Source organism: Poromitra crassiceps, assembly GCF_964638095.1.
Source record: "Poromitra crassiceps genome assembly, chromosome: 8".
Lineage (NCBI taxonomy): Eukaryota > Metazoa > Chordata > Actinopteri > Beryciformes > Melamphaidae > Poromitra > Poromitra crassiceps.
In genome coordinates, this window is record NC_139629.1 from 11,707,132 (window position 1) to 11,731,073 (window position 23,942).

A 23,942-nucleotide genomic window follows, 5' to 3' on the forward strand; every position below is an offset into this window, starting at 1 on the left:
AGTAACAAGTGGTAGAGATGGCAGCAACAGTAACAAGTGGTTACACCCCTCCCCAAACACACACACACACACACAGCACCACCTTCACCGCGGCAGACAAGCTGCTGGTGATCCAGAAGACGTTTGAGGAGTTGAGCCAGGAAGTGAAGCCTCTGTTGGACGGACAGTTCCTGTGGTCCATGGATGACCTCTTCCCCCTCTTCCTGTATGTGGTGCTGAGGGCCAGGTGTGTGTGACGCATGCACGCACACACACACTCACTCACTCACTCTCACACACACACACACACACACACACACACACACACACACACACACTCACTCACAAACACACACACACTCACTCACTCACAAACAAACACACACACACACACACTCACACACACACACACACTCACTCACAAACACACACTCACTCAATCACTCACACACACACACACACACACACACACACACACACTCACTCACTCACTCACAAACACACTCACTCACACACACACATACACACACACACACACACACACACACACACACACACACATGTTAACGGTCAGTTAATAAACAGCAGAGTATTTGTTTATTCACCATTTATTCACTTGTTCATTTATTCATTCACTTGTCTATTCATTTATTTATTCCCTCATTCATTCATTTAGTGCAATCAGCAATTCACTCATTCACTGATTCATTTATTGACTACTTTATTCTTTATTATGTTTACTTGTTTATTTTTACTCTTATTCATTCATTCATTTTTTCATTCACTCCTTTTCATTTATCTCATCTTTTTTACTCATCTGTTCATTCATTATTATTATTATTTGTTCATTTATACTTCCTTTCTTTCTTTCATTAATTTTTTGTTAAAATACTTGTGTGTTCATCCATCCATTCAGTCAGTCATTTGTTAGTTTACTTGTTTGTTCATCCATTCTTCTATCTGCTCTTTCTCTGCAGGATCAGGAGTCTGGGAGCCGAAGTGAATCTGATTGAAGATCTGATGGATCCAAACCTGCAGCATGGAGAGCTGGGACTGATGTTCACCACACTGAAGGTAGAAGCATTCACTCACTCACTCACTGACTCACTCACTGACTCACTCACTCACTGACTCACTCACTCACTCAGCTCTATCCAAGTGTATTTAAGTGTGTGTGTGTGTGTGTGTGTGTGTGTGTGTGTGTGTGTGTGTGTGTGTGTGTGTGTGTGTGTGTGTGTGTGTGTGTGTGCGTGCGTGCGTGCGCTGCAGGCCTGCTATTTCCAGATCCAGCAGGAGTCGGTGTAGCAGTGGACAGGCAGAGGGAGAGACGGACTACGTGGAGGCGAGTGGCGGCTTGGTTTCCTGTTACTTCTTTTTAAAACACAACCAGTCAAACCACAGTCCGCTGCTGCTGGCCACTGGGAAGTGGTGCCGGGGCTGCTGGGAGTTGTAGTTCCTTGCTAAAGGGCAGACGGGTGTTACTTCAGTCTGCCGCCTTGTTCACAGCTGACTGCTCCGCTTCGTTATGTTGACACTGGCTGCAATGGAATAGTCTTTAGAGCAGGAGTCTGTTCACTGCTGCAGGAAATGGTTCAACAGAGCAACAGTACAGCGCCTCCTGCGTCTGGTTTCCATCGGCTGTATTTGGCAACACTGGGCTCGGGCCAATATTAGAGAAAATACTGTTTTCGTTACTGGATTTGCGACTAATTTATTTATTTTCATACAATAACATACTCTATATTAACTATATACTATATATTAAGATTTTATATTCCACTCTAGATTCACCTTTACACCTTTTACAGTAATAATACTGTAGTAATAATAATAATAATATGGTTTAAAATACATGCTACAGCATGCGCTGGGACGCGTCATCAGTGATGTTAGCTGGGGTCGTAAGGTCTTTCGGGTCTGTCAACATCATACACCCTCGCCCAGTAGACCCAGCCGAGGCAGATTAAGACCCCGACCCGCGTCCCGGAAGCAGCCGCTCACGGATCAGCCTTCCTACTCTGTCTGCAACGTTGCCCACGGAAGGGCCGATCACGCCCAATCCACTGCAATAGAGTTAGTGCTACACCGCAGTATTGTAAGACCCTTCGGTGCATGGAGGGTCTAAGGCCCTGTGTGGGTGACTCCAGGCCGGGCTCCTCCTACGTCTCACCTCACCAGACCCTCCCAGGGTAAAGGCAATCCTACCATGGGCAGAGAGGACGCCTCAAGAAGGCCTGTGCGCTGCACGTCATTCGCCTGTGGCGAGCACCTCGCTCTAGCCTGAAGGACCCCAGGCCACGCCGATCTTTGCACAGATTTTCAGGAGGCTAATCCGTAGCGTTTGTGGATTTCTCCCTCACGAGAGAGCCAGGATGGGGTGCTAATCCCATCCCGTACCGAATGCCATCTCTCCGACCGTCAACTGTCTCTCCAGCTTGTCACCAAACTATACTTGGTTGTCATCTAGTCTATTCCAAAGTGTCACTGGCCAGGGGAGCCAGGATTCTAGGTTTACAATACATGCTACAGTAATACAGTAATAATAATAATAATAATATATGGTCACTTGTGTGTGACAGGCAGCCAGTTACTGTACTTTGCTTTAACAAATACTATAACCCCCTCCAAAATGCCCCCCCCCCCCCCATTTTGCCTTTATTTGATAGGATACTATGTGCTAGACAGCAACAGGAAGGGAGGGAGGGAGAGAGGGGAGGACATGCAGGAGAGAGGGGAGGACATGCAGCAAATGACCACAGGTCAGATTCAAACCCCGGTCGGCTGCGTAAAGGGCTAAGCCTTAATGGTATGCGTTCTACCAGGTTAGCCCCCAAAATGTATTTTTTTACGTTTAACAACACAAATAGCCATGTCAAAAGCACAGAAAAGCCGACATTGCGATAACGTCCGCAGAATGTGATGAGAGACAGCTGTGAACAAGGTGACAGCAGACAAACATCCTGACATCTGCACATTATTTATTGGCATTAGTTATTGCCACTCCGACTGAAGCTCAAATATATTTTTGGTTCACGCTCATTTCGCTTATTTTTACATTTGCAATATTTAGTTGGACACTTTGTCTGGTGCTGGGATCAATCCTGTGAACTCAGTACACCCGATTTCAGATGTTATATTATTAGCAATGTGTTTGTCCCAATTTACTTTACAGCTGCCTTATTCCTGTGTAATAACCTGTGGAAGAGTATTGTTACTGTAACTCTACAAGCAAGTCTGTAATATTTACTTGGGAGATCAATTTCCAATTCAGGGATCAATATTGTTAGTAGTATTAAAATCTTGCTATAATTTGCTTGCCAGGGTGTAAAACATGAACACCAGCTTTCATTCAGCACTGCCACTGTGTCGTTTTCACTCACAGAACATCTCTAACAGGTTAATTCACTGGAATAAAGCCGCAGTAAAGTTTAAATATACTTTACAGAAAACTTACTTACATATGGCCGCGTTTTAAAGGGAATGCTGGGTCGTATCGCGCAAATAATTTTAAAATGGCCGGAGACTTGAAAGGGTATCTAGGTTTTAAACTACAGACATGACATGTACAGTATAGGGCTTTTCCATTGGCACTTTTGGTTGCTGATTTGTGTTTCCATTACCTGTTTAACCCCGCCGAGTTGTGCCAATCCACACCCAAAATGGGCCTTCTCTATCAGAGAGAAAGGTGTTTTTAAAAGCTTCTGTTTGTGAAGTTTGAAGTTTAGTTTCTCTCCGGTGTTTCTGTTTGGACTTTCAGATATCTGCCTTATTTTACTGTGTCCTCATCACGTGCAGTCGTATCGTAGCCGTGTTATGTTACTGCTGAGCTGATGAAAACATTTCCTGCTGCTGCTGCTGCTGCTGCTGCATCATATTAAAAGCTTCCCATTGACAAACTAGGGGAAGGCTTTTTATGGTGTAGAAATTATAGCAAAGGAAATGTTTATCCATCGACTTTTTGACCAGTAGTCACAGCCATCATGTACGGTATATACAGCCCGCTGTGTTTCGACTCAAGGTGTCCGAGTAGTGCATCGGTAGATTCCCTGCCTACCAACACGAGGGTTGCCGGTTCAAGCCCCCATGTTACCCCCGGCTTGGGGAATGGAGGGCGGGACTTGATTAAAAAGGGGGCGGGGAGGCATCAGTTAAAGAGACACCTTCAAGCAGCTAGCCCTGTTGTAATGGAGGTGCACGTCCCAACCATGCTGGGCTGTCGTGCCGAGTCAAGCCAGGCCACTACATGTGTGTGGAAAAGCCCTAGTAGAGCAACTGTAGAAGGGATTTGACAAAGCACTGAAAGTTGTGTCAGAGGAAATCAAGTATAAAGTATGTTTTATATAAACTATTTATTGTTTTTATCGGCAGCAGAAAAATGAGCATATTACGAACATGGGACATTGTTGCACTGACACTCCTGGCTGGTTTTTGGACCCGGCCAGCGAGGCATTTGAAGAGCGATCACATGACCTTTGACATGACATTTGCTATTTAGGTGGTTTGAGTCGCCCAGGTGAAGCTGAATGCCTGGTTTTGTTTTGTGGTAAGAGAAAGATCAACAAAATCCAAGTAACAAACACACTTACAGTACAGTACTGTATGAGGAGAAACTACTTCCCAAATAGGTCCCAAATTGTTAATAGTTTATTTAGAGGAAACAGAGATTATGCAACGCATTTTTAGCGTCGTGTTCATGTACTTTCATATTTCGATACATTGGAAATATATTTAAAAAAATATATGTTTTCCAGCTTTCTGTGTGCGAACAAACACACTCAGATCCAAACCGCAGCGATGCTGGGCTGCTTAAGAATCATGATCCCACAGTAAACATCATAGGAAGAATGGAGTAGATGATAATCCACTGAGAATTATATGGATTTTTACACACATCACATGATATGATTACAGTAGTTTCTACTGTAAAGTGGAATTGTAAATAAAGTGTTTTGTATTGTAGTACAGTGTAGAAGGAAGCTATACGAAACAGTAGAAAATGCTTGGAAAACTTAGTAGATTACCGCAGGAATGAGTCGGAAGTAGCAAGTCGCCGCCATGTTGTTTCTTATAGGGGGGAAACGCTATGGGGTTTTAGAATGGGGATTTCGGTGAAATGCATGAAATAAGCTCTCTGGTTAACAGAAGTTTATGGGAGTGGAAATTTGTGTTCAGCAACATAATCTTCACAAGCGAGGACCACTTTGATGACTTTTGAAATGTAAATGCATTTCACTTTTTTTAACGTGGTTTTCAGAAAACGCTTCAAAACTTTTGTTAACCACAGACCTTTTTTCATGCATTTCACCAAAATCCCATAGCCTTTTCTCCTTAGGAACCAACATGGCGGCGATTTCTGGGTAAGCCTACAAAAATACATCATCCCTGCGGTACTCTATAGACTTCTACTGTATAGAACTCCCGTCTGAACATCTGAAATCTACGCCACGATACTGTAGCCAAATGTTCCAACCTGATCTCACAGGAATACGTGAATTGACCATGACACAACATTATGCAATGGGCAGTGGTTAATGTTGTTTTCTCATTTAGAAAACTTTTGTTTTATTGTTATTTTTATCAGCATTTGACTGAATTTATTGCAGTGTTTTAGTTAAAAAAAAAACTATAAAATATTGAATTGTTTATATATATATACATATATATATACACGCACGCACAGACACGTTGGTTGACATTGCTCATGGAAGGGCTGTTGTGGGTGGACTTGCATGTTCGACTCCTGTTTTTCCTTCTTCTTTTTTACATTAAGAGCACTTCAGGTCTCTGAAAATGTACATTTTGTTTTATATCTATAAATATATTCTCATGGCAAGTCCAGGGACCATGTCTCCTTCCATTTAGCAAAAAAACAACGACGAAAGAATGAGCAGCTGCATGATGTAACCTGCCAGGTCTAGTTAAAAAGGATGACTTATGTATCAGTGAATGATAGATTTTTTTTAACCCAATTTGTATTTTTGTAACTAAATATCTATAGATTTATAGAGAGAAGGTGAGGAAAATTGATTGTGGATTTTGTGGAATGTTAATGAGGGTGATTAGTTGTGATTGAGATATAGGAAATAAAGGTGATTTTTTATTTTTTTTGCTGGAAAAGGGCCAATAAATGAAATGATTGAGTTGTTTAAATGTCTCCTCGTGTTGTTTATGACTTAATTCAGTGAAGATGTTGGAGGCTTAAAGGAGATTTCTTTTTGCAACCTGGACCTTATTTCCAGCGTTAATTATGATTTTTAACTCAGAATTTTTGTTTGTTTTTAATCGATGCACTACAATGCTATAATGTGCCAATAAGCAGTGGTCTGGAACAGAGGAAATAGGGGCATGTGTAATGCGTGTATTTATGTCCTGTAAATTGCTAATTTTCTGACATGCAGCGGCTCATATCCTTATTATATCATAGAGATGATGAGAAAATGAACGCTGTATTGACCTTGCTGCAGCCAGCGTGTTTGTTCACCCTGTCTGTCTGCTGTCTGTCACATTGGTAGAGATAGAAGCTCCCGTCACTCTCTCTCCTCAGTTTGTAATCCATGTGACGTTAGTCCAGACCGGCTCAAATAAACACGGGTTTGTGAGTTCTCGGGCCCCCTCGGGCTCGGGACAGAATGCAGGGCTCTAGACTGATAAAAGTTAACATGAAAAAGCCTTCCTGAATAAAAAAGGTTTGAAGGCCGGTGTTAAAGGATAGCTTTACCGATTATCAACCCACTTTGTATATAATCTTGGTAATATAAGCACATGGGCAGTGTTTACCTTCTCTCTCTGTTTACCTCATGGAGAAAAATCTTCCCTTTCTCTGCCTGCAGAAACTCCGCCCCTGCCAGCTGCAAGTCATTAAGGCTCGTTATTAAGGCTCTATTCAGTGGCATACTTAAAAAATAAAAATAAACAATAGCAGCCGCCCTCGGAGCAGATTCTGCCTCTCCAGCAGAACTTCCGCAGTTCCGTTGTGACGTAAAACGCATCACAACGGTCATTATACAAGTAAACACATATTTGTGTTTCTCTCTTGTCACGGCAGGCAGGCGAGGTCGTGTCACCGCTGGTTATGTTACACACAGACTAGGGATGCAGGGGTTAACCGGTTTGACTATTAACCGCGATTTAAAACGTCACGGTTATATAACCGCAGAGGCTCCGCTACACCGAGTGTTTTGTTTCACAACAGTCCGTCAGTTTAAACTCCCATGCGGCGCAGACGGCGCTGGAAGGAGAGGAACCTGTCTCTCTCGCTTCGTTTCCGCACGGACTATTTAGCGGAGGCACCAAACACAGGCAGCTGCCATGTCTCCCAGTAGTAGCCAGTCTGTAGCCTAGCCATGGATGCCCAACATAAATGTTGCAATACATGTCCCGCAAGGTTTCTGAGATTAGGGGAAAGTCTGAGCTGGTGTTACGTTAAACCAAACGTGGGGAAGAGGCAGCGGATTTGTTTAGCGTTAACATACAGTCATTGACGTTAACGTTAGCTGTTGTGGCTAATGTTAGCTAGCTGGCCATAGCCTAGCGTACATAGTTCCTCAAGCTCGTTGTGACCAAACATCCCCGCATTTAAAGCACTTCATGCTCCCAGCGCTGGCCTAAACCATAGAGAACCGCATGCTTTACACGAAAAGAAACATCAAGGGTTTGTGTCAACTCCAAAAGCAACCCGCTAACGTTACATGTAGGCCTAATAACGTGAAGCTAACGTAGCTAGCTGCTTGGCAGTCATGATCTGACTGAGACAAGGAAAACAAATGCGCACATTTACATAACAAACACCAGTCAACACCACAGAGTGTCCTTTCTTTAATCCAGAGGGAGCATTTTCCAGTAAAAAGTGAAACGACACATGATGGCTTATAGTGAGGCTTTCCATACCTGCCCCATCATCACTTCAATAGAACTGACCCCAATGCAAAATTCATTTCAGACGGCACATTTAGTTGCCAGTAACATGCCAATAAGAGTCTAAGTTACTATGCCTTTTGTGTTTTTTTCTGCAGACTAAGCAGCTATAGGCTTTCGCTTCTATAAAATAATAATAAAATATTTTTTGTATTATATATATATATATATTATATCAGAAATGTTGTTTATTTTATGTTCACAATAGTGATGTCAGTTAGATTTGATTAGGTCAGAGCCATGGAATGTTAAATCATCCATCTTTGCTCACTACATCTGCCCTTTCTTCTTTTTTTAATCCCAGGTGTGCATAAAATACAGGTTAAGAACTTATTTTTTTAAATACAAAAATGTGAAAAAAGTAACAATAGTATGTTTAACGTATCGGTTATTGGCCAGGAGAATATTTATCGGTTAGCGTAGGCCTATACTATCGGCTGTAAAAATCCATATCGTGCATTAGTATTCCGGAAGGCAGCAACTGTTAAGATTGTGGGGGAAATACAATAAAACCTCTATTTAGAGAATGCTCATGTGATTTTTATACGTCCATAACAATAATCGTGAAACCGTGATAATCGTGGTTTTTTCTCAGACTATAATCGTACATCAAAATTTATAATCGTTGCATCCCTAACACAGACACGCGCGAGTGCACACACACACACACACACACACGTGGTAACGGCCGACCTCTTGCTCTACAACTGTGGTGTGGTGGGATTTAATGGAACAATTTAATGTGTGTGTGTGTGTGTGTGTGTGAGAGTGAGAGTGAGAGAGACAGAATGTGTGTGTTGCCCGCTTAACATTGTATTGCCTGTCGGCCCAATACCTTGTGTGTGTGTGTGTGTGTGTGTGCGCGCGCGCACGTGCGTTCGTGTGTGTGTGTGTGTGTGTGTGTGCGTGCGTTCGTGTTTGTGTGTCTGTGTGTGTGTGTGTGTGTGTGTGTGTGTGTGTGCAGAAGCCAAAAGCAGTGAAGAGTTAAGAAGCTTTGTGATCTGGTCAAGTACTCACGCAGAGAGAGAGAGACTAAGCAATAAAGCGAGATAGCAACAGAAAGAGAGAGTGACGAGAGGAGAGTGAGGGTAAAGGGGCATAGAGTTACAGTGAGAGAGGGAGGTGGTTGGTGGATTAACTCGGGTTAGAGAGGATTACTGTGTTCTCCTTTGGTAGTGAATCAGGTCTGTCAGTGGTGTCTGCCTGTTGGAGTTCACCTGCTGGGAAAACACAACCGAAGAGAGGACGAGGTGGAGCAGTAGGGGGTAAGGCTGTCTTCTTTATCACTATTGAGTTCTTTATTTGTTAGGATCTCTTCCTGGGTCCACTTTTAAAAACATACATTAACCTCTTATCAATCCAACCTCTCGACCAGACACCATTTTTGTTGTGTTGTTTAGGGTGAGGTAGCAGGTCAACAGTATATGCCACATAGAAGTGGTACACATCATCTGAAAGCTGGGAACCTGACGATTAATGAAGTTTTCTAGTCATAAATCTGTAATAAATATTGTAATACACATTAGGTGTCTATTCAAATATTCAAATAAGAGTGTATAAAGCCGTAGAACATTATGATGGAAGCTATGAAGGTCTACCATTTTTGGGTTGCTACCATTTGTTAGGCAATTCATTTGGTGTCAAATTTTCATCGTTTCTGACCACTCGAGAATTGATATGAAAAAAAGGTAAAAAAAAGACCTGCTGAGCGTGAAGGGGCCATGAGCAAAAATGTAAAAAAAAAAAGCTTCTATACGTTCACCTGGCATAATCTAAGTCTCCACAAGCCCTGAAATGCTAAATTGACAGGAAAATACATCATTTACACCCTGTTTTTAGCTGAAATCTTCAATGTAGCTAGGCGGTGCAGCAGCCTCACTTCTTCCCCCAGCTGCTGCAGCCCCTGGCTATGGTGAAGATTTCAGCTAAAAACTGACATCTCTTCAAGTCAACTTGGCATTTCTCCAAACTGGGACTGCGCCGGCTGCATTCTACTGCATGTAGTACACTGACTATGCAAGTACCTCATACAATCTCACATCAAAAAATCCGAACTATCCCTTTAAGTTAAGTTATTAAATGGTAGATATGAGGTATATTAATTGCCTCCGGTCAGATTGTTTCTTATTGAACCTTCTGCTGTGGAATAAGACTTTATTCTCTCTCCAGGGACGGACGAGTGGATGATCATCATGACACAACTATGGAGGCCTGATGTCTGATAACGGTGTGAGACACACACACATAAAGATATGCACACATCGTCCAACTTTCTGCGTGTGGACTGAACAGCTACATAGTGTGTGTCTTATCGTGTAGTGTGTCTCGATAGTGTGTCGATAAGTGTGTCTTATCGTGCTGAGGGACACGAGGAACCAAAACGCACTTCCCCTCGGTTGATCACACTGAGCTTCTCTCTTGTTTATCTTCTTGTGTATGTATGTATTTTGTATCTTGTGATTTAGGACTGAGCTACAACGTGTTTACCCGCAACGGTGATGAACTGCAGAAACTGAATTGCCCCTTGGGGATAAATAAAGTTTTCTGAATCTGAATCTAGTCAGAATGTAACACACATTACTGTACGTTAACAGTTGGATTTTAAACACATTCCTTGTCACAATAAACATGTAGCTATTTGTACTCAGATATCAAATTATAGTCTGAAACATCTACCGACAAGTCTGGAAATGTAAAATGTGCAGGAGGAAACCTAGCCCATTTCAGAACTGTGTCGGCATATGATGTAATCATCTCCCCTCCACAGTCCCTTATGAGATGGTAGACTCTCGCGCTGCTAAAAATCCCCAAGCAGTCAAAATTGGAGATACGCACGTATTTACAAGTGTCACAGAAACATTTGAAAGCTACCTACCAAAGCAGAAGGGTTCATTGCTTCTCGACAGCGGGGTTTGAAAGCTTGATGCTGCTAATAAGTGCCTCATTTTTGAGAGTCTACCGTCTCATAAGAGACTGTGGAGGGGAGATGATCACGAGAGTCTACCGTCTCATAACGAAAAAAAACATCACATGGATGCACCTGGGACGTATCATCAGTGATGTACCCTGGGGTCATAGGATGTTTCGGGTCTCGCAACATCATACACCCTCGCCCAGGTGACCCAGCCGGGGTTGATCAAGCCCCGACTTACGTCCCAGTAGCTACCCACGGTCAGCCCTCTTAGGGAAAGACAGGGCCACTCAATCCGCTGCTCCGGAACTTCTCTGCCGGGACCGGGAGGCTCTGGCACGTGGAGGGACTGGGGTCTGTGGGTTGCCCCCTGTCCGGGTGTTGCACCAGACTCCCCCGCTCCAAACATTACTGGTACTGCAGGCTCCACTTGTGGCTTGAATGGCCCTCCTAAAAGGCCTCTCGTGGATTTGTTGGGCTTCTTCCTCACGGAAGACACAGGCTGGGGGGCTAACCCATACTGCTCATAAGAGACTGTGGAGGGGAGATGATCACGTCATATGCCGACACAGTTCCGAAAGGGGCAGGAGGAAACCCTGCTTTCTGCCTTTCTGTGTCCTTACGAATGTGTCTGCGCTGCGTGTTCCGCGCGCGCGCGCGCGCGCGCGTGTGTGTGTGTGTGTGTGTGTGTGTGTGTGTGTGTGTGTGTCTGGGCGTGCCTGCATGTTTGTGTGTGTGCAGGTCTCAGTGAGGTGCTGTCCAGTGTGGTAGAGGAGGTCAGTAGAGCCGTCAGTAGAAACGTCAGTGGAGCTCAGCTGCTTCACGGACTCCTGAACGCACCGTGGATGCATGCCTTGCTGAAGGTATAGGCTGCTGTGTGTGTGTGTGTGTGTTTTCAAATTCTTAGTTAATTTACTGTTCCACCACACCCGATGTAACGTCTTAGTGTTGGCTGATGATGTCATTTCCTGTGGTTTTGATGTCATTTGCTGTTGTTTGTCTCTCTGCAGGTGTATGAGTGCCTGCTGCAGTTCCAGAGCCTGACGCCAAACCCCTTCCTGCCTTATGCCTCAGGACTGTCGCACGAGGTTATTACACACACACGCATGCCCACACACACACACACACACACACACACACACCTACACACACACGCACACGCACACACACACACACACACACACACACACACACACACACACACACACACACACACACACACACACACACACACACACACGTGCATGCAGAAACATGGATGACCTCAAATCTAAATCTAATGGTGTGTTCACACCAAACGCCAAGCAGATCTTCGCCTCGCTCTACTCGCTCGAGTTTGACCTCGGGCTCATCGTGCGTTTACCCACTTTTTGTGATATTTCTCAGATTAATTTATCGACTTTTAATTCACTTATTATCTCTCTTTTGTATGGCTTAATCCGATTATTTATTTGCTTCCAGAATGAAGAACTGTTTCCTCTCACATCTGTAATTGCTGAGAGGTAATAGTCCGCATTTGCATTTCTCAGGTATGGGCAGGAACAGCTAGTGACGCAACAGTAGGCTAGGCCGTCCCATTTACTGTAGCAGGGCTTGGTTCCAGCCGGTCCCAGCCTTCGCAGTCCACGTAGGCCACGGCCTCTGTAGGCCATGGCCTACGGAGCGCGTGGCCTACGGAGGGCATGGCCGCTGCATTGAGACACAGCTTATAGGGCTAAAGACAAGACAGTTGACTGTATCACAGTAACCTACATTAGAAACTAATCCACCTCATCACACTATTCAATTTGACTGAGAACGTGACTGAGTGGATCTGCTGTGTTTCTGTCTGACAGATCATGACCATAACGAGGACGGTCCGGCATCCCTCAGCTGAAGCCAGAGAACTCCACAACATCCTCAGGTCTCCTCACATGCAGGTGCTGACCACAGACCAGCCACTACGGCTTAATATTGACAATCAGATGTGGGTCAGTATCCAGTGTTATAATGCAGTTTGACCTGCTTTATCAGTGCTATTAGTAGTATCAGCAGTAGTAGTATACATCGTCTTTATATAGGCTAACATTTTTGTCAAAACTGTCCTTTACAGGAAAGCATAAAAACAAGAATAGTACAATACATGGTATTCAGTAGAAAACGTTGAAGAGAAAATAGGCTATAATAACAATGATAATAATAAGAATCAGTGTTATAACACCTTTACCTGTCTCTGCGTCTATCCTGATTGTGTCTCTCCCTCAGGCCCTCCTGTCGTCCCATGACAGCATCGCCCAGTCGGACTATGGACCTGTCTTACCCCCTCTGCCCGACGAGCTGCCGGAGGACGAGGAGGCCATGAGGGTCGTCTGCCTGCTGAAGAACAAGCAGCCGCTGGTGAGACAGCTAGGCACCCATTTGTCCTCCGCTGGTGAGACAGCTAGGCACCCATCTGTCCTCCGCTGGTGAGACAGCTAGGCACCCATCTGTCCTCCACTGGTGAGACAGCTAGGCACCCATCTGTCCTCCGCTGGTGAGACAGTTAGGCACCCGTCTGTCCTCCGCTGGTGAGACAGCTAGGCACCCGTCTGTCCTCCGCTGGTGAGACAGCTAGGCACCCGTCTGTCCTCCGCTGGTGAGACAGTTAGGCACCCGTCTGTCCTCCGCTGGTGAGACAGTTAGGCACCCGTCTGTCCTCCACTGGTGAGACAGTTAGGCACCCGTCTGTCCTCCGCTGGTGAGACAGACAGCTAGGCACCCATCTGTCCGGACAGACACAACAAGACACACCAGATAACAGATAAGAGCAGAGAATACATGTTTGGGCTGCTGTTCATCTCTTATCTAAATGTAGGGCCTTAAAACAAGAAGTTTAGTAGTACAATCTGCATCCTGACTGCTTTACAAAACACAGTTGGACTGCATGTCAATGTTTCTTATTCTGTCCATCCATAGTTTCATTACTTTAATTAGTGACGTGACTGACGTCCAGTCAGTGTGTTTTTTTACAGCTTTGCTTCTTAATGTTGGTTTTAAATTGGTCATACTGTAATTCCAGGTCTGCCTTTATGAAACCTGCAGATACCTTGAGTTGACATAACAGGAATTGTATCTAATATTGAACTGAAGTGTTGGTAGTGTGGTAGAAACCATTAAGAATTTGTAACAGTTGGACCGATTCCATAACAGTTTGACCTTGAAGGTGTTGTTCTCCACAAAGCACAAGAGTACAATAGAATAGAATAGAATAGAATAGAATAGAATAGAAGAGAAGAGAAGAGAAGAGAAGAGAAGAGAATAGAATTGAATTGAATAGAATAGAATAGAATAGAATAGAATAGAATAGAATAGAATAGAATAGAATAGAATAGAATAGAATAGAATAGAGTAGAGCATCGCAGGAATGAGTCCGGAAGTAGCAGTTTGGATCTTCAGGGGAAAAGTCAATGGGGTTTTACAATGGGGATTTCACTTAAATGCATGAAATAAGGTCTGTGGTTAACAAAAGTTTATGGGAGTGGTCATTTGTGTTCAGCAGGATAATCTTCACGAATGTGAATCACATTTATGACTTTTGAAAAGTAAATGTGTGTTGTTTGCGCGATTTTCAGAAAACGCTTCAAAAGAAGAAGGAATAGAATAGAATAGGATAGAGCTTCATCTGTAGATTTGTCTCTAATCCCTTCCCAGACAACCATAGAGACACTGCAAAACGCGTCGTCATTCAGAAGCCACGCCCAAGACGGGGGAAAATACAAGGAAGCACTGCCTGGCGACTGCAGCTAGCAAAACAAACCGCGGCTAACCGGGGCGAACGGAGGAACTCTCATCAGATATAAATAGTTTTGCGGGGTTTTACAGGGATTTGGACAGTTTTCTTTTTAGATAATGTCAAAAGATTATTTCAGTACACTTCCTCCAACGGAGAGGGAAAGGTACATCGAGAAAATGAACTCAGTTGGCCTGGAGCAGTGTCCCTTTTCATTGCCCAAACAACGCTGGATAAACGATCCCACACAGTGGCCTGAAGTGAAATACTATGACATGAGCTTTTAGGCATGTTTAAATGAATGAAAATAATGCTGGTGTAACATCAGACAGATGGCATCAGACGCGCTGGCGACCTGGCGTTCTCCTATGTCACGTAGTTGCACACAAAGATCGTATATACGGAAGATGAACACTCCAACTTACTTCCTTGACAGCTAAATCCACATTTTCTTCTCGCCAATTCTCAATGGCTTCCTTGTTTTGCTCGGGAGTACAAAAAAACGTTAATTGGCGATTTTTTACATTTGTTGTCTGCGCAGCCCACCACACAACAGCTTTTAGCTATGTTTAATTCAAGGAAAATGACGCTGGCGAATGGGAGTGAACGGACCGATTTCCCCCGTGATGGGCGCGGCCTATTTCATGCAGTGTCTCTATAGCAGAACCAAACAGTAGCAATCTGACAGACTGGATCCTGTTGAAAAAGAACTGTTTTGTGTAGTCAGGGATCACGTCTAAATCCACTCTGTGTCCTCGTCCTGAGTTCATCTTTGCTCATGGTGGAAAAGCTTGTTTCATAGTGAGCAGAGGCTCTTAAAGGATTACGTTGATCTTTCATAGTTCAGCTGCTTATTATTTTTTACTGCGGCACCTCAGTCTTCTATAGCTCAATGTAGAACTACAGCTGGAGAGTATGAAACTTGATCTGTTCGTACAGATCAACTCTGCTCTTTATTGAGCTGAATATAATTTATATACCCAAGTACAAGTTGGATTATTGTGAAAAAGCACAACTCCATAAATCTTTGCACATTTGCTGCAATCATTTTTTTGATGAACACTATATTGAAAATGTTACACAGGGACAAAATAGAAAAACACAGAGGCTAAAGACCTCATCAAAACTGAATAAAAGTGACTAACAACCTGATTACATCATGTGGAAGGTACCTGAGCTCCACACATTTGCTGCACTTCCAATCTTCATAATCCTCATTTTATGCTAATGGTTTTTGACAGCGTCACACATGGGAGAACTTACTTCTGGGTTCTTTGGCGCACAATTGCTCAACAGTCGAGCAGGTGAGCACGCGAGCTGCGCAATATTTGTAGTCATTTTAATTGCAGAATAAAGATCACACAAAAACTACCAGAAATGTATTTGGAAGCCATATCTAACATACATCCATGAGTGGAGCTGGACCATCAGGACCAATACTCCACTTTGAGGCCATTTACACCTGGCATGGCACTAACATGCGTTTTCTGTGATCAGATCTGCGATCAGATCGGATAGTGCTTGACCACTTGAAAGTACAGGTTCTTCAGGTTCTTCTTGTATTGAGTCAGTTCTTACCTTTGCATTTATTTGCTGTTTTGGGAACCTAAACTTGACAAATAAGAATATGCTAAAGAAAATTGTCAGGGCAAGCTCCAAAGTCACAGGCTGCAACCTGAACGGCCTCTGTCTTGTCTATAAGAAAAGGATTATTAGGGAAGCTCAGGGTGTCCTTCGGGACCCTCAACACCCTCTTTACGCTGAGTGTTCCCTCCTTCCCTCTGGGCATAGGTATAGGATGCCTAGTTGTGGCAGGAACAGATACAGCCATTATTTTGTTCCAGAGGCTATTCTTAGTTTGAATTGTTGAATTTGAATTGTATTTAACTGTACGAATAGTAGCCTACTGTATGCCCTACATATCCTCCATGGCTATTTGTGTCCTTTTAATCGTATTATGTTTTAGGACTTTTTTTTAAAACTTTTTTACTGTTATATGTTTTGTATGTTTTTAAATGTCATTTTTGTTATGCTGCAAAATGAATTGCCCCAGTGGGGATAAATAAAGACACTCTACTCTACTCTACTCTACTAGGTCAAAACGCCCCCAAGAGACATTGAGGACGGATTGCAAGCTGATCGGCCAAACCACCTCCAGAGGTGGTCAGGGACGCATTGTGACCACATTGAACACAAGTGTAAATGCCATGCGTCCTCTCAAACCACATACAACAAGAGGCACCCCTGTTTTTCTGCCACTCTACTCTATGGAGCTTGCCTGAACAGATCGCAATCGGATCTCAATGCGAACACTTTAGACACTTATTAATACCAGGTGTAAATGTAATCAGGTTAATGTGGTCAAGCACTATCTGATTGCAATCTGATCACAGAAATCACATGTTAGTGCCAGGTGTAAATGGCCTCTTTGATTATACATTTAACTGATATAATTGGGCTTGAAATCCAGACATCTCAAACAATTGGTGAAGTAATCGTTGAGTCATTAGTAGCGATCAACAACTCTATCAGCCCCCTACTTATTGCCCCATCCTGGTGTGCACCCGTTCTACTATGAATCACATCATTCAATGGAAAGGAATTGCTTCAAAATGTCCCCATTCTATTAGCCTGGGTAAACCCAGCCCCCACGTGACCTGCTCTCAGACCCTGCTCACTAGTCACTACGTAGTGACTAGTGAGCAGGGTCTGAGAGCAGGTCACGTGGGGGCTGGGTTTACCCAGGCTACCATTCTATAGCAATTCCCTTCCATTGAATGAGGTGATTCATAGTAGATCGGGTGCCTGTTCCCACCCAAAGCCAGAGCCATCTATATAGAAGAGTCCTGACATCTCCGTTCACTCCAATGGACCAGTTTTTTACTCTCAAGAGTTCCCGGAAGTAAGGTTCTGGATTAAGTAGCGCTGTCGAGTTGCAGCAAAATGGTCAGTTTGTGATACTTTGCAGTACTTTGAAAGGGTTGGATGTTTAAAGAATCAAATTGTATATATCAGCTTTATTTTAGCATTCAAACGTAGCGCGAGTCCCCTTCCTGGTTATTCATTGGCTACTGAGTCACACATTTTGGACCTCAGCTGATGCCACTCTCTTACTATATTGCTCTGCCCAAACCTAACAGCTTCTTATCTTTTGTTCACCAAGAATGGACTAGTGCGAAGAGGAAGTTTGGGAGGAGGAGGAGGAGGAGGGCTGATTCGTAGTCGTTGGAACAACCTGCGTCGACTCACCCTGGAGAGGCTCGTACCTGCAAGGAGGGCATGGTCAGGGGAGGAGCTGAGAATGGATGAAGGCGGGGCCATACTTTTGCCCCACCCCCACAGCGACCAGCTGCGCCCCTTCCTCCCCCGCTACCAGTCAACAGAAAGCTGCTGCCTGTGCCAGCAAACCACAGAACTATGGAAGAAAGGGCTCAACCAATCGGCTCCCTCCATCTATAGTCCTGCCTCCCGTGCTGGTAAGAGGAGGAAGGAATCCATTGAATAATCAACCATCTATCCATCCATCCATCCATCCATTCATTCATTCATCACCAGCCGCGACAGCTGTGGGACGGGTGCTGTGCAAGATGTGAACCGTGCAAGAGGCAGTCACAAAACTTGACAGGTGTGTAGTTGACACACACACACACACACAGACACACGTTGTCCTAATGCACACACATTTGTTTTAAGTCACAGGCGTCGCAGCTGATTAGATCCCTTCGCAGGATGGTCTTTAGTTAATTTTCTCATCAATGTATCATCCAGCCAGGCAGCCATCAAAGCAGAAAAGAAGCAGGATGAAGAGGTGGAATGAACCAAGAATCTCTTTACTAATCCATCATGGAAACCATTGATCCATTTATCCACCTCTGGATTGATCCATTCATCTATCTCCCTGCCCTACTCTCCATCTCTTCATCCCTCCATCCAACCTAGACATTGGAAGAAGAAATGTCTTTCCACCTATTACAGATGCATTTACCAATCTCCATCTTCCAGTCAATAAATCATCTAATCAGTCAAAATGGAAGATGTATTGCTTGAACATTATATTTTATCCGGTAATTTAGTTATTGAGCTACACACACACACACACACACACACACACACACACACACACACACACACACACACACACACACACACACACACACACACACACACACACACACACTCATGGTGGTTCTTTCCATTGATGTGTATTTCTTCATCTCTACACTTCCTATCACTTCCACTTCTTCTGCTTCTTTCTTTCTTTCTCCCCCTCCTTCCCTTCCTACATGGATACCTTTTCAGAGAAGCCCAAACACAATGGAGGAGCAGTTGCCTCTACTGGAGAGAACAATGACTATGCCCACCCTCCTCCTCCAGTGCCGGCATACAGCCTCAGCGTTCCCAGCTCCCCCGTCCTCTACCACGAGGGGACCAGAGGGGGGCGCTCGAGGAACATCCCCACGCCTGGCAGGACCCCCTCTTGCCCTGGACTAAACCCTCCTAGATCCCCCACAGCGCCCTCTCGCCCTGCCACCCGACGACAGGATGTTAGTACTCTTCCCATCCCTGGCAGACAACACAGACTTCAAACTGGACGTCAACGCGGACCTCAAAACAGACCCACGCCACACCACTACTCTACTATGCCTCGGACCCAAAACGGCGTACAGCGCCAAGCAAAACGTCATCGACCATCGTTGGAACGGACCAAACAGCGCAGCATGGAAGAGCTCAGGTCCACCGTTCAGACGGTGGCGAGCAGCATCGAGCACGGCTCCCGGGACGTCCGCCATCTTGGCCGGAAAATGGTGGCCGCGACGGAGATGATGTCGGACAGCGTGGAGGAGAACGCGCAGGCACTCAGCCTGCTGGCCGAGGTGGTGGATAAGCTGCAGCAGCTCGTGGTGGCCAGCAAAGCACCAGAGTCTGCACCTGCACGCAGGCGCAAACAGCGCACTCCTCCCCCTCCTCCTCCTAGGGTCTCCTCCATCTCTCCCAAACTGAAACCAAACCCCCACCACCTCTCCGCCTCCTCCTCCTCCCCTTCTTCTTCTTGTTCCTCTTTCTCTTCCTCGTCCACTTCTATCAGCTCCTATGGCGGCCACTCTGCAGCTGCTGGCAGTCTGGAGAGAATGAGAGGACGCTCTAAAAGGAGCATTGTGGCCTCTAGCGCCATCCAGAGTTCAGATGGCGGTGGCAGTAATGGACAGGTGAGGCTCAACAATGGTGCAGTTTCTAGAGTTCCTCTGGAGGCCCAACAAGACTGTCACACCACAGGCTGCTTGTCAGCCAAGAAGAAAAAGGAGAAGTAGATTAAAAACGAACCAGTCGCCTATCTGTGTGTGCAGAGAAATAAAAATGAATATAAAAATATGACTGTTCTTCAACTATTTCAGTTTGGAATGATGATGAGAAGTTTACTCAACTTAGGCCTCCGGTTTATGTACCAACTTTTTAGCTTAAGAAACAAGGCTGTTATTATTCTAACCATCAGCCCTGTGATTCCTGCTCGACAAACATATTTTGTGAGACAGTTTTTGCAGAGTCAATCCAAAGGCTGAAGTGTCAAAGCAAAAGGTGGGACATACCGTAAATATAAAATAATCTCAAGCTACACAACCCTCCCCAGCTATCCTCAAAATCTGATGCATTTTCCAGTCACTTCTCTGTTCTCTTCTCCATTCTTTGGCATGGAAGTCTTGGCTTTTTCCTGCCTGACTGACTGAGTGTCTGTCTGTCTGTCTGTCTGTCTGTCTGTCTGTCTGTCTGTCTGTCTGCCTCCCATCTGTCTCTCTGCCATCAGTCTCTCAGCCTGTTCCTTGTCATGTCATCTTCAATCCCTACTGGATGCCACCTTCAACTTTTCTCTTTTTGTCTTTGGACCTTATTTCCAGCTGGATTTATGTTTTACAAGTCACCCTGTACAGACATTTCTGAAAATGATTCAGTGCAAAGCTAGAACACACCACCCAATGGCCTGGAACAGAGGGCGATAGGGCATGTGCTATCCATGCATTTACGTACTGTAAATAGGTTATTTTCTGCCACACATGGCTCATATCCTTATTATATGATACTGGCATAAATGTGAGCCACTCTTGACCTCTCTCAGCCTGCTGTCTGGTAGGTTCCACATCCGGGGACTCTGTGTCACCGAGTCCCACGAGTCCCATTTTGGCGAGGGAGAGCCTACATCCTTCCTAAATGCCACACTCAGTGCCACCCTTGCTTGAGTCTGTGCCCCAGCTGAGCCACCCGAGTTAAAATGGCCTGGACACGCCAGCTAATTTTTCATTATCCCTCTGATAATAGCCCGAAACTCCAAATTATCCCAAAAAATGCTTTCACACTGCAAATGAACCGAGCTACAAATACAAAATACAAAGAATACCACTCAAACCAAATGTTTTATGGTCACTCACGATTCAGTAGATCACGGGTCAGCTTTGTTCCAGCCTTAAAACTTGTTATATAGGGATTTTTCAAAATGTCTATGGAGAAAATGAATGGGGAACTTACTTCTGGGGAGGGATACGTCATGAAAAGTCATGTGCCTGTTGAGCTCCTACCTCAGAAGACCCTGCCCTCTGGTGCTGGGGTAAGAACAGCACTCTTCCTCTTCTCTCACAGCTCTCTTCATCACCAACCTCTGCGTTCAGGCTCAGCCAGGAGAGATCACACACTCAGTGAGGAGAGATCTCAGCTTCTCCCAGAGAAAGTCCACATGCGTGTTTTCTTGGGGGAAAAAGTTATGGGCTGTGGTCATCTCCCTCCAGGAAAATATTAAAAACCAAAAGCAAAAAACTAAGAAATAAACAAAAAACAACAACTGTTGAGCCAAATACAGGAGAGATGCCAGAATGCTCCTATTTTTCTGTTTACATCTTTATTTTTTATTTTTTGTTATCTATTTCTGTTAGCTTCTGAGAAGCTCAAGGTGGACCTGTAATTTGGTAATTTGAGACACATAATACAGGAGAGATGCCAAAATGCTCCTCTACATGGTTCTGTTTACACATCTTTCTTTGAGGAGTAACGACACCCAAACCAAAGCGGTTGGTGTAGCCTGACGGATGATGGTGAAAAATAGGGTACGGAACTGGCCTTCTCTTATTGGCTGGTCTTCTGCCAGGCGATGTCACCACGTTGTACTCTATAGACTCAGAGGCCAGGCCAGAGTGACATCACAGGCAACGGAGACCAGCCAATAGCAGAAGATCAGTTCAGTACCCTACTTTTCACCATTAGGTGGCAGGCTTCACCACAGATTTAAGTGGGGCGTATTTAGTTACTTGAAGTTATTTTTTGTTTGAGAAGATCAGGGTCAGGACCAGTTCGTTGGTAATTTGGCCCATTCTGTTGAAGCACACCAGACAGCATTATGCATGTGTTTGTTTGACTGTGTGCTGTCACAAGCTCTGTCTCTGTCAAAAGCCACGTTGCTCACAAAAGATTAGAGAAGCAACAAAATATGTCCCTTGTTTAAAGTGTTTCATGAGGTTGCTGGTGTTACCCCCTCTAATTTGCTGCACTGTTAATTTTGCAAGTAGCCTAATAAAAATAATGATTGACTATTTTTTGCGCCAAATTATGGACAGTTGTAGTTGTTGCGTGTTTGCAGTTACTGCAGGTAGTAGGCCTACAGTAGCAACCAAACGAGGTCACCAGTGAGAGACAATAGTAACAGAGAGATGAAAGGATCTCATTTCAGCCCAGTAAGTCATTTATTTCCTAATCTCTAATACGGCATGATGTTGTTGGCTGAGCTAGCTAACGTTGTGTAGCTAACTACGAATCAGTAATACTAAAATACAATTGTATACTTCAGAGAGTTAACTTAACTTCAGTACCTTATGGCACTTTGCCCCATAGCCACCATTATAAAAAAAAGTATAGCTTTGCAATTCAGGCTAATCTTAAAGTGATTGACATGGTTTTATATGCTGGCAAATCACCAATATGAATCATACTTAATTTTAGACCTGGATAAATTTGCTTTGACTTAACAGTGATTATACCTGACAGGCAGAACATTTACTTTGACAAGCAAAAAACTTTTTTTTATGTAAATAAATACTTAGCACTTCTCCCATGTGCTTCTATCCATCATAGCTAGATATACTGTAAATGATGGGTGCTTCCTAAATACATGGTCACATGATGACAACAAATGTGCATGGTGAGGGGGTGGGTCAACTTACCCAGTGGCTCATCTTACCCCACTCTCCCCTAAGTGTCACAAAATGATCAAATTACGTACATAGGAATTTTGGCATTTTTGATCGTATAATCGTACAGAGGGCTACACTATTGTACAAATATGATAATTATCGTACACCTGGCAATGCGGTCTCTGAGCAAAAATGGCATCTCAGCTCAATTCAACATATTGTAGCATTGTCAGGAAGCAGGCGAGAGTCAGGATCTAGTCACCGCACTTTATTCTGTTAACACACAGGTTCCAGGGCTACTGTCAGCCGTAGCCCACGCCAAAACAACCCCACAACACACACGCCAAAACCCCGCTAGCTTCCTCCTAGCTTCTCCGCTCTTCACACACAACCTTCCCTCTCAGGTTCCACACACCAACTCCCCGAGCTGCCCTGTCCCCCGCTCTCACAGCTCCCCTCCCCCCAGCCAATCACAGGTGAATCCCTCTCTCACCCCCCCCCCCCCCCCACTGGCTAAATGTCGCCTTCACAGACCCCCGTAACTCCCCATGCACAGAACAGTACAACACACAACAGCAGCACACAAACCCAACCCGTTACAATATTATTAAATATATAAATGGGTAGGCTAGGTGGAATAAAAAACAAGTTCTTGTCATTCATCATATAAAACTTTCAGGGACCACTTGTGATTTTCACCATGCACACATGGGCTACATTCAGGGACAATTCCATGTTGCACCTTTTCACACATGCCATGGCAATGAACAAGGGACAGTCAAGGGAATCTGAGGTGGGCTGCTGTGGAGAGGAGGTGTCAGGACTCAATGGTCAGGACTGTCCCCCCTTTTTTTTTGCTAAATGGTTTAGCCAAAATGGTTGATGATCATCATCAACAACCATCAACTACTCTCCTGCACTGAGCTCATAACAGACGCACTGACGCTCTCTCCGGCCAAATGAAGCATCTTAAAGGGGCGGAGTTTCAAATAAACGGCATTGACTCGGCAACTTCCCACTTACCAGACGTCTGTCTGACAGCGGGGAAAACAGTAAAAATGGCAGCGGAGTGAGTGGCAGGAGGAAGAAGAAACTTGGAACTGTGATGATGAGGCATGCTGCAATGAGGCGCGACCTGCTCAAAGTGCTTCTGATCTATCTCCTCCTGCCTCTGTTGGCTTTCTGCGAGCATGGAGACGCGAGTGGAGGCTTGAGTCCGGCC

The 23,942-nt window shown here is 44.5% G+C and overlaps 1 protein-coding gene across 1 annotated transcript in view; it reads left to right on the top strand.

Annotated features, from left to right (window-relative positions):
- Positions 1-1,717, top strand: part of LOC310780465 (alsin-like) — a gene marked incomplete at its 5' end in the record, with an annotated part of 44,198 nt that extends 42,481 nt beyond the window's left edge. The window contains 3 exons of the mRNA XM_083641044.1: positions 77-226; positions 957-1,053; positions 1,249-1,717. Of these exons, the coding sequence (XP_083497170.1) occupies positions 77-226; positions 957-1,053; positions 1,249-1,284 (283 nt within the window). The 3' untranslated portion in view covers positions 1,285-1,717. The remainder of the gene's footprint in view (positions 1-76; positions 227-956; positions 1,054-1,248) is intronic.
- Positions 1,718-23,942: the final 22,225 nt, after the last annotated feature.